This window comes from Chenopodium album, chromosome 24 (genome assembly GCF_948465745.1).
Source record: "Chenopodium album chromosome 24, dcCheAlbu1.1, whole genome shotgun sequence".
NCBI classification, from domain to species: Eukaryota; Viridiplantae; Streptophyta; class Magnoliopsida; order Caryophyllales; family Amaranthaceae; genus Chenopodium; species Chenopodium album.
Genome location: NC_137857.1, coordinates 2940540 through 2951778, shown reverse-complemented (window position 1 = coordinate 2951778; position 11239 = coordinate 2940540). Strand labels below are relative to the sequence as shown.

Below are 11239 nucleotides of genomic sequence, written 5' to 3'. Positions count from 1 at the left end.
AATAGGGCCTCAGCTTCCGAGCAGCTACCACTACTGCAAAGGCAACTTTTTCGAGTAGAGGGTAGCGAGTCTCGGCATCCGTCAGAGTGTGGCTGACGAAGTAGATCTGTTGCTGAATTTTATTTTCTTCCCTCAGCAACACTGCACTGATGGTGGCTGGGCTAACAGCCACGTACAGATACAAAGTTTCTCCCTCTACCGGGCTAGCCAGTGTTGGGAGCTGAGCCAGATGCTCCCGAAGCTGCTTGAAGGCCTCTTTTTGCTCGTCTTCCCAAACAAGCTCTTTTGTTTTCGGGAGTTTTAGGGCTTTGAAGAAATGTAACCCTTTGTCCGAAGCTTTGGAAATGAACCTCGATAGGGCTGCCATTCTTCCGATGAGCCGCTGAACATCCCTCTTTGTTTTCGGCTCAGGAAGATCGAGCGCTGCTTGAACTTTGGAGGGATTGGCATCAATCCCCCTCTTGCTGACCATGAACCCAAGGAATTTCCCTGACTTCACGCCGAAGACACACTTCTTCGGATTCAGCTTCATTTGATGTTTTCTTAAGGTGGCGAAGGTTTCAGCCAGGTCCTTAACATGGTCTTCAGATTTTTTGCTTTTGACGATTGAATCGTCAACATAGACTTCCATGTTTCGGCCTTTTTGATCGGCAAAAACTTGGTCCACAAGCCTTTGATAAGTTGCCCCCGCATTTTTCAATCCGAAGGGCATCATTTTATAATTGTACACCCCGGCGTTCGTGACGAATGCCGTCTTTGCTCGGTCGTCGGGGTGCATGAAGATCTGATGATACCCCGAGAATGCGTCCATGAAACTAAGCAAAGCATGGCCACTTGTCGAGTTGACTAGCTGATCGATCCTCGGCAAGGGATAGAAATCCTTCGGACAAGCCTTATTTAGGTCCGTGAAGTCAACGCACATTCTCCAGGTACCATTGGCCTTCTGAACCATCACCACATTTGCCAGCCATTCTGGATATTGACAGGGCTTGATGAAGCCTGCATCCAGCAACTTTTTGACTTCGGCTGCGATGTCTCGGTTCTTATTTGCGGAGTAATTCCGCTTCTTTTGCTTAACTGGCCGACACGTTGGGTCGACGTTAAGCTTATGGGAGATGAGGTCTGGACTTATCCCAGGCATATCAGCTGCCGAGAAAGCAAACACATCTCTGTTGTCCCGAAGGAGTTGAATAAGTTCACAACGGGTGCTCGGATCAAGGTCCATCCCGATTGTTACACATTTCTCAGCGTCTCCTTCGGTCAACTCGACCGTTTCAGTCTGCTGGTCCAGGTCCATTGTTGATGGGTCGGACTCTTCATAATCTGGCCTGTTGTCTATGTCAGCAGGCGTCCCAGACTTTTTCTTCTTCGGCTGGCTCTCTGAGTCTTTCGGCTCAGATGAAGAGCTAGCCTTTTCTTTTTCTGGCCCTTTTTCTTTGGGCGCGACACCTTGGGCCGAAGCACTTAGACCTTTTGGCTTTTTTGTGCTCGGCTCTCTTTATTTTTCTTTTTCCTCCTCATCCTCACCGTCGTCGTCTGGGCGACTAGTGGATGGCTTGAGGTAGTTGCACCTTCGGGCCTCTTTTGGCTGCCCTGGATCCTTTCGGGGAAGCCGGCGTCTGAAACGTAGATCATCAGCTGATGATAAGTTGAGACGACCCCTTGGATCTCGTGAATTATGGGTCTCCCCAAAATCACGTTGTACACTGAAGGAGCGTCGATGACCAAAAATTCAGTCATGACGTTCCTAGCTGCTTCATCGCAGCCGATGGTGACAGGAAGCAGAACCTTCCCATCAGGATAAGTTGAAGCCCCATTGAATCCGGATACTGGGTAGGATACCGGCGTGAGGTGCTTGGGCTTTAGCTTGATTTGAATATAGGCCTTTCAGAACAAAATATTTGCTCCGCTACCACCGTCAATTAGAACTTTGCTGACGTCGTGGTTGGCCACCGTGGCGATGATCACCAACGGGTCCTCGTGAGGATACGTCACCCCCCAGCAGTCAGCGGATGTGAACGTCATGTTCGGCACCGGTGACTGGGGCGGCTGAATATCAGCGTGGTTCACTTGGTGGGTCAGAGCCCTGAGGTGACGCTTGTGCTCCCTCCGAGAGCATGCTCCTCCCGAAATAACATGAATTGGAGGGAATTTTCCCTTCGCAGTTTTGCTGTTCTTTCGGGGGAAGTCAATTTCTTGCCGAGAGTCCTTTTCAGACTTCTCAGCCTCTTTTTTCTCGCGGTGATCCGCGATATATTTTTTCAAGTACCCCTTCCGGACCATATCCTCGATTTGGTCCTTCAGCTGGATATACTCTTCAGTGTTGTGTCCCGGTGACTCATGGAACTCACACCACTGATTCTTATTTTTTCGCTGATACCACTCTGGGAGTGGTCTCGGCTTTCTGTAACTCTGCTCCTCCTTCGTCACGCTGTAAATCTTAGCGCGTAGAAGAGAGAGCGAAGTGTAGGATTCGTATCTGCCCGCAAAAGGAGCAGATTTTTCCTTCTTTGACTCGTTGGCCGAAGATTGTTCCCAGGCTTTCGCCTTTCCCTTTGCCTTCTGGCCTTGGCCTTCAGACGAGGGTGCTTGTTTTTGTTTCCCTCCCCCAGATTGAGGTTGGGTTTTTATTTTGTTCCACTCTTCAGCTCGGATGAACTTATCCGAAGCATTCAGTGCCTCCTCCAAGGTCCTGGGTGAGTTCATGACCATGAAGTTGGAGAACGGTCCAGTTCTGAGACCGTGCTGAAGGGCGAAAACTGCCAGCCCTTGGTCCAGCTGAGAAATGCTGGACGACTCGTTGCTGAAGCGAGTCAGATAGTCTCGGAGGCTTTCAGCCTTCCCTTGCTGCAAACCCATAAGTTCTGCAGTAGTCTTCTCTCGGCGGTTTGCCGTGGAAAACTTGTTCTTAAACTTGGAGGACAGATCGTCCCACCCGGTGATTGAGCCTTCTTTTACTCCCTTGGAGATCCACGCTTGCGCGACCCCCTTGAGAGTGGTTGGAAAATATTTGCATCAAGTCGCTTCGGACCTGGGGCAAAGATGCATGTGAGCCTCGTATGAGGCAATATGGTCCTTCGGATCCGAAGTTCCATCATAAGTAATGTGCGACGGGATTTTAACCGTCGGCACATGGTCTTCCAGTATCCACTGCTCGAATGGAGAACTGGAAGGCAGCATCACGGCCTTTCCCTTATTCCCAGCCGAAGGGACCGCGCTCCGCCCTCTCAGAGAGGTAGAAGTGGTTTTTGTCCCTGGCTGGGAGGTCTGGGCCTCGGCTGCAGGGTAGGAGAGGCGGCTGTGCACGCTCCGTTCCCTGTCGCCGAGATGGTCATGTACGCTTCGGCGAGCAGTCTCTGGCCGAGAGGCAGAACTGCTGCTTTTATGGGTCCTGCTCGTGGTGAGCTGAGTAGAAGGCTCCCTGAAGAAGTGAGAGTTCCTCTTTCTCTCCCTCTCGGTTCTCCAGGTGTCCTCCTCCCATTCGCCTAACTCCTTGAAAGATGAGGGTTTCCCCCCATCCTGACCGAGGTTTCTCCGTTGATTCCTAGTTTGCGGAGGGGTTCGGTCGCGTGGAGGTGGCATGTTTTGGGCCTTCATGGCTTCCATGAGGACCTCTAGGGCTCTCACTACCTCCTCCGAGTTGGGCCCCGTCAAGGGTGTCCTCGGCTGAGAGCGAGAGTGGGTGTGAATGCTCCGAGATTGACTCCGAGCATGGGACTGAGTCCTTTGAGTGGACCGGTTGTCCTCATTTGACCGAGGTGGACTCGGCGGATGATTGGATTGAATTAGGGGAGATTCGGATCTCTCCCTTGGATCCCCTTGCGAGTCGGGTCCCCCGGAAGGGCTCCGATCCCTAGGAGAGGACGGATTAGGAGTAGGGCGTTCTAAGGGACACCCTCCCAGTGACTTTTGGCGTTTTCTCAGAGGAGAAGCACCGTTGCTTTTGTTCTTGCGATTCTTAGCCATTGTTACTAAGATTGAGGTAGAACTAATGAAATTGGCTTAAAGATTTTTTTGAAAGTCTTCCCCACAGACGGCGCCAAATTGTTTCGGGTGGAAATAATGGGACCTTGCCGAAGGTCCAATGAAGTGGTGAAGACTGGGCTCGGTCCAAGTAATGTTGGGCCGAGGGTTTCCTGCACAGCAAACACACGTAAACTAGCCTCGGGGGTGTTGCCGAGGAAGGCCCCTCCGATGCTAAAGTCAGTACAATGTGTAGAGAGAGAAAGCTATGCAAGAGAATTAATTGCTTGAGGTTTTGTGTGAATGAATGTAAAATAGAGATATTGATGGCTTTTATACCTTTGCATATATGGGAGAATTGGGCCTTGACCCAATTGACTTGCCTTGTGGACTGATCTTGACTTTAGCACAATTGGAGAGTTGAACCTTGACCTTGGGCTTTTAATTGGATCATTTAATGACTAGGCCCAATTGGACTAAATTGGACCCAAACAATTAATTAATACAGTAGCAAATTAACAATAAATCACATATGTCATATGTCCAATTTTTTTTGTCTATGTGTACATTCAGTAATATATTAGAGGCTTAATTTTCTAGTCTTTATTTTATGTTATTGCATTTAATTAGCTTAGCAAGTTGTACGTCCTTCAATTCTGAAACATGCAGTTTATTTAATTTATTTTCTAAATAAAAAAAATAATTAAAATTTTTTTTAAGGTAAGAAAAATAAGTTATTAGGAATCCCTCCTCCGCTCATCACGAGAGGCAAAGTTTATTTCCTTATGTAATTGTAAAAGAGGTTTGTGTATATTAATATATAACTAAAATTCTTGATCAGGGCTTTGATTTCCCCTAATTTATATATTCGTTTCACTAGGTATATACTTCATATCTATTTACTTTTGCAAAAAATTCATATAATAAGATATATAATAATTTATGAAAGCTCTTCAGGTAAATTACTAATTACGAATAAGAGATAGATAAAATATTCTCTTGTTAATTTTGCGTAATAATAACTAAGAACTCATTCTATAAAAAGTAAATTACTTGTTTGTGTACATGGAAATAAAATAAATCTAATACAGTAAATAATTAACCTAGCTAGGATGTGACCAGTCATTAAAAGAAATTTAATTTTAAAAAGAGCAGTAGTAGTTAGTAGCCAAATACATTTGGAAAACAATCAACTTTCTTTGAGATAGTGACTAAAAGATCGATATTAAATAATCAGACCAGGCCATGAAAGCGATGACATAAAATAACATTAAGTTTATTTGAAAGTCAAGTGATGCATGAACCTAAGCTCATGCATGCTTAGCTAGTTAGGCTGCTAATTTAACATGCTTAGAATTGAAGTATGATTGCGTTTAAAAAATGATACTACCTCCGTTACATATTATTTGCAATGATTTAACATAAAGTAGAGAGAAAAAATATCTAATCGTTGCAAATAATATGTAACGGAGGTAGTAAATCTATTTAACGACCTAGTATATCTTCACTTCTCACTAGACCTACACACCGTACCACTCCAACTGGGCTTAAAAAAGCCTAACTTGTATAGGAATCAACTAAACTCGATTTGAACGACTCAAATTGACTCGTCAAAGCAACCTCCTAATTTAAATAGACAACTTATAAGACACACCTAGATTTCCTCTTATCAAAATTTAACTATATATCTAGCTAGGTACCCTTAATTCCCTAAATCTATAAAAATGGCTTATATAAATAAAGCTAATATATGTGAAAAATGATGACCTTAATTGAATCCTTTGACGTGAGATTAGAAAAATAAATTCTTTTATTAGAAAAATAAATTCTTTTTTTTTTATTGAGTAAATTCAAGTTTATTAACATGATAAACAAAACTTGTTTAATTGCATAATATATGTACAATTTGCGCACGTACATGTGTAATACTCCCATATGCTAAGATTTAAAACTTTAGATAATTAATACTACCTCTGTCCTCTGGTCCAAATTACTCGCAACTTTGGAATATTTTATATCTCAAAAATAATACCCCAAAGTTGCGAGTAATTTGGACCGGAGGTAGTATATGGACTTGAAGTCTTGAATCCTCATGATTAAAACTCTACCTCCACCACTAATTACATCAAAGATAATTCTGATATTCATGAAAATTAAAAGGTCTAGAAAGTTGGTTCGAAGAAAATTAAATACTTGGAATAGAAGAAAGCATGTAAAATAAATTGATAAGCTAAAAAAAAGAAGGCAAAAATCCACACGGCAAAATGGTGGAAGAAAGCAATACCCTTTTGATGGAGCTTCAATTTATGTGTACAGTTTGTTAGGTGTGTTCATTTAAAGGTCGGTTTCTACTTTTTAAACTCAAAAACTCAGTAAATGTTTGATGTGCCCTTTTAACTAAGTAGATGTACAAGTTATTAATTAGCTAGGGTTTTTAATGACTTATCCAACTTTGTCTCCCTAATTGATTTTATTTCAGACATCTTTCATCTTTCCAACTTAAATGCATATCATCATAAGATGCATGCATGGTGACATTTCAGGTGTCATGTACTCGTGTTCATACATCTCATGATCTCAAATATAAATGTAAAGTCATAATAGATTACTCTCTTCATCTCTTAGTGTTTTCTCGATCTGATTAAAATCTTAATTGAAATTATAGATAATTGAGTAAATCTTCTACAAAGTATACTGTTATGTTATTCCGATTCCCCTATATAAGAGAAAATTAAACATAGTCATATTAAAGGTAATAGATGTATGTGTATTGATAAAAAACATGCTCATTCAGAACATGATTAACTTTTACCAACAAAGGGAGTACAAATTAAATTATAAAATTGCCTCCCCACACCTAAATCTAAAATTTTGGCTTCACCTTTAATCGTGACAAAACGCAAACCGGATTGATATGATGTCCATTGTAATCTGTCGTGATGGTCATAGCTTAAAACAATAAACCTTTTTCTAGCCATTGTAGGAGCATATAATCAAATACTACGTATTTTTTTTTCCAAGTCTATAAACAAAAAAATGGTAATAAAAAGAAGTACAAATCTCCTACTAAATTGCCTATTACTAGAAGTCTAGAATGACATACAAAGATACTAGCCCCATCCAATTTATGTTGGCATTTCATGTCAAGTGCAAAACTTAAGTCATTCAATTGAAACATCTCATTCAAAAGTCAGCTAAAAATCTTATAATGTGCTTGTAAAAAAAAAAAAAAAAATCTTATACTGTAGCTACTTTCAAAAAAATGTAGGGATGTCTTCCTAGCTAGCTTTAAAACATCTCTCTAGGGGTTCTAGGAGTCCAAATAGTGTATGTGTACCTTGATTTATGTCGAATCAAATGCTATGCGTCTTGTGTCTTGCTCAATACAAAAACAAACTACCTCAATTTCACATTACGTACAACAATTGAATTTATTATATCTCACAAAAAAAACCCAATTGTTGCACATAATTGACATAATGTGAAGCATAGGTTGTACATATAATAATGCAATACTGTGAAATTATTCCCTCCTTGTCATGATACATATACTTCATATTCCGTAATAATTTGCCTAACACACTCAAAATGTAAATGTGTATGTGTTCTATTTCGTTTGCACAATCAAACATGTTTTTCCCCCCCTCAAAATTCCATACTAAGATCACCTCTATTTTTCAATTAAAAAAGTTATAAGGTAATCTATTCATTATATCAAACCAGGTTTATTCTACAGTTAAATGATGCTTCGCATATGATTATTTATCAAAAATTATGAAATATATTAAGGGTCTGTTCTCTTCAGCTTAATTTCAGTTCAGTTCAGCTCCAGTCAGTTTAGTTCAGTTTAGTTACTAATATCTTTCTCTCATAAACAATTCATTTCAGCTCTATTCAGTTTAGTTCAGCTCCAATTAGTTCAATTCAGTTCATAGAACAGGCCCTAAGTACTTATTTGGCCGTACTTATTTCCAAAGAGCATCATGTTAATACATTTTCAACCAACTCCATTAGTTACAATTTTGCAAATTACAACACTTGTGGGTAGTGGTGTTAAAAAGTTGGTCCGGTCTCCAGTTGAGAAATTCATTTTGCTGGTTTTCGGTCTGGTCCAAAACTCTATAAAAAACGATTTTTGATCGGGTCTTTATGGCTATAAATTATGCATAAAACCTTTAAAAATGATTAAGATTATTCTTAATAAGCTTTAAAAATGAGATTTTTTTTTTTTTTTTTTTTTTTTTTTTTTTTTTTTTTTGTATTAAACATTCAAATTAAAAAAGACGTTACAATGTTGTGTTTTTTTTTTTCTTCGATTTTCCCATAAAATTATTAAAAATTTAGTTTTTTTTTAAAAAAAAAAATTCTAAAGTTGGTCTGGTTCGGATTTTGGACCGATTTTCCCGGTTCAGTCCAAGTTCGGTCCCAACTGAATCGGTTCGGTTTTCAGTTTTCAAATTTTTGGTATTGATCCGGTCTTGGACCGATAAACAACCCTACTTGACTACTTGTGGGACTATTTGGATTATAGATTACTGATTACTAAAGAAGTAAAGAGGCCGGAACCAAATGAGCTAGGTCAAAATGTCATGTTCTCATGTATGAGCCTAGTCATTGTGCCATTATCAAATTATCATAGCCCAACTTTGTAGTACAAGATTTATCCCAAACATACCAAAACTGCCCTGTATTCTGATTTCTGAGCACCCAACTCCGAACCCCGATTGGAAGGGCAACTCGCACTCCGCAGGCTAGCCCGAGGCCGCGGGAAACACAAGAGTATAGGCTTGCGTTCTTCGTCTAAGGCTTGATTTCGAATTTCGTTTGCATTACACACTTCCAACAGGTTAGTTTTTCTTTCTTCCTCTTACTCCCTTTCATCTGGGTTAGTTGATTTTTCTGAATTTTCATATTTCTATCATGATTTTATCACCATTTAATTCATTTTATTAAAGTGGGTTGCTTGCATTTTGTTGAAAATTGATGCTTTCAATTGTTATGATTTGTGGGATTTTATTTGGGTTGATGTAATTGTTGATTGATGTTGTTGGGTTGTTGTTCTTTGATTGAAATATTATATTGGTTTGTTTTAGCTGAATGAAATTGTTTATGAATGTGCACACCAGGTGTTTGATGTATTGCCTCTTTCAGAATTCAATGTTGCAACTTTAATAGTATATGAAACTGTCTCCTAAACATCATACACAACATAATTTGTTTCTTGTAAAGAAATGTGGACAATGAGTAATACTTGGTATATTCGTTTCATTGTCATCTATGAAGGATGGTTTGGTGGCTGGTTAGAGGTTTTGGGCAATCCTGCAGGAGTCAGAAGGGGTATGATTACTTGCAGAAACTTACTCTTGTAAACATTAAGCTGAAATGGGTTAAAGATAAGACGCTTGACGAAGCTGTGACAGGTCAGAGAGACCTCAAGGCGGCTTGCACCCTTGTGTCCATGATCTTCTCTGATACCGAGGACTGTGTTCCAATTTACCGTCTTAGGCGCCAGCGTAGACAGCTTGGGATTCCTGATGCACTTAAGCTATCTAGCTTTGTAAGGAGATACCCAAGTATCTTTCATGAGTCTTCTTTTCTCGATAGTGGGGGCACGCCTGTCCCCTTATTTAGCTTGACCCCTGAAGCACTGAGTCTGCATCAGGAAGAGCTTAGAATTCTTCAGCAGAATCAGATGGATACAGTGATTCGGCTACAAAAGCTGTTGATGCTTGTTAAGGATGCTACTCTTCCTTTACAGACAATTAACCAGTTAAAATGGGATCTTGGTTTGCCACATGATTACCATCTGTCTTTGATTCCCCGCTTTCCTGAACTTTTCTCTTTCGTCAACCTTAAAGATGATCGTGTTGGGTTGAAGCTGTTGTCATGGGATAGTCACCTTGCAGTATCTCATTTGCAGAAAAACAATGAGGGTGCATCTAGTGATTGTCTAGCCTTTCCTGTTGGATTCCCTCGAGGTTATGGATTGAAAAGGAAGTGTATGGAATGGTTAGAAGAGTGGCAGGGACTTCCTTATACTTCGCCTTACAGTGATCCTTCTCACTTGGATCCTCGTACAGATATATCTGAGAAACGGATAGTTGGGGTTTTTCACGAGCTTCTACACCTCACAATCCTAAAACAAACTGAACGTAAAAATGTGAGCAACCTTCGAAGTCCATTGCGCTTGCCCCAAAAATTCACTAAGGTGTTTGAACGCCATCCTAGCATCTTTTATATTTCTAAGAAAAGTGATACACAAACAGTTGTCCTTCGGGAAGCCTATTGTGGATCTGAGCTCCTTGAGAAGCATCCACTAGTAGAGATTAGGAGGCGGTATGCTGAAATGATGAAACAAGGATTCTTGGATAGGAGTCGGGGTTTGTATCGGGAAGCTAGGGACATAGAGCAAGAGTTCGAATGAAGCTAGGTAGTTGCAATCATTTAGAAAACCCAGTTGAAAACTGTCCAATGCCGATCCTCATTCTGGGACATTGATGGCAGTGTGTTAGGATTTATAGCTGCTAAGCATAGCCTCGTAGCAGATATGCTGCTATGCCTCAATGAGAAAGTCATTTGTGGCTTTTGTCAAGTTACTAAGCTATGTGTATGCCATTTGTGGTGTCATCTCATACAGCAGAATATGAGATCAGATTGCCAAACTTCGACTTATGCATTCTGTTCAAAGCTTGGAGGAATCTTCTTTGCAGCTTGTTCCATTATGGAGGTAAATTCACCTTCCTTTACTTTGATGTTCTGGTTTGAGTTGTTAAATTTAGTTAATCCAAACTTGGATGGATGTATAATCCTAATATCTTTCAAATTGTTGAGTTGGCAGTTCCAAAACTGTTCCTCTAAATTCACTCAATTTTATATATTATTATTATTTTTTAAATTTTTTTTAATGTGCAGGCTTGTCTTTGTATAATAGCTGGAATCAGAGAATAATTTGAAGTGATTTAGTGAGCACAAAAGGATGGTGGCACAATGTCGCATTGAAAGCTTCTTGAATCAGAGACTGAATAATAAGAGATGCAACTATGCAAGCTGGTATAAGAAGTTAACATCCTTGCATTACTTTACTGGAATGTGGGATGACCTTTAAAGAATAAGTTGGTTGCATGAAGAAGATGCTATGAAAACACAAGTAGGGCATCAATGAATTCTGAAATTCTGATTTGTACATTACACTAGTATATCCAACATTACACTAGTATATTCATTAGATCCAACATACAACTTTTGTTTATCTAAAATTATTTAATGTTGGGATAAA

General features: G+C 40.2%; 1 protein-coding gene across 2 annotated transcripts; it reads left to right on the top strand.

Annotated features, from left to right (window-relative positions):
- Positions 1-8688: 8688 nt before the first annotated feature.
- LOC145612458 (protein WHAT'S THIS FACTOR 9, mitochondrial-like) lies at positions 8689-11239 on the top strand. 2 transcript variants are annotated; one of them, XM_081667827.1, is made up of 3 exons: positions 8689-8809; positions 9247-10690; positions 10876-11239. In XM_081667827.1, exon 2 carries the CDS (start codon positions 9248-9250, stop codon positions 10385-10387), a length of 1140 nt encoding a protein of 379 aa, XP_081523953.1. In that variant the 5' UTR covers positions 8689-8809; position 9247; the 3' UTR covers positions 10388-10690; positions 10876-11239. The 2 variants fall into 2 exon arrangements, with proteins under 2 accessions (XP_081523953.1, XP_081523954.1); XM_081667828.1 differs by lacking the exon at positions 8689-8809 and having other exon boundaries at positions 9217-10690.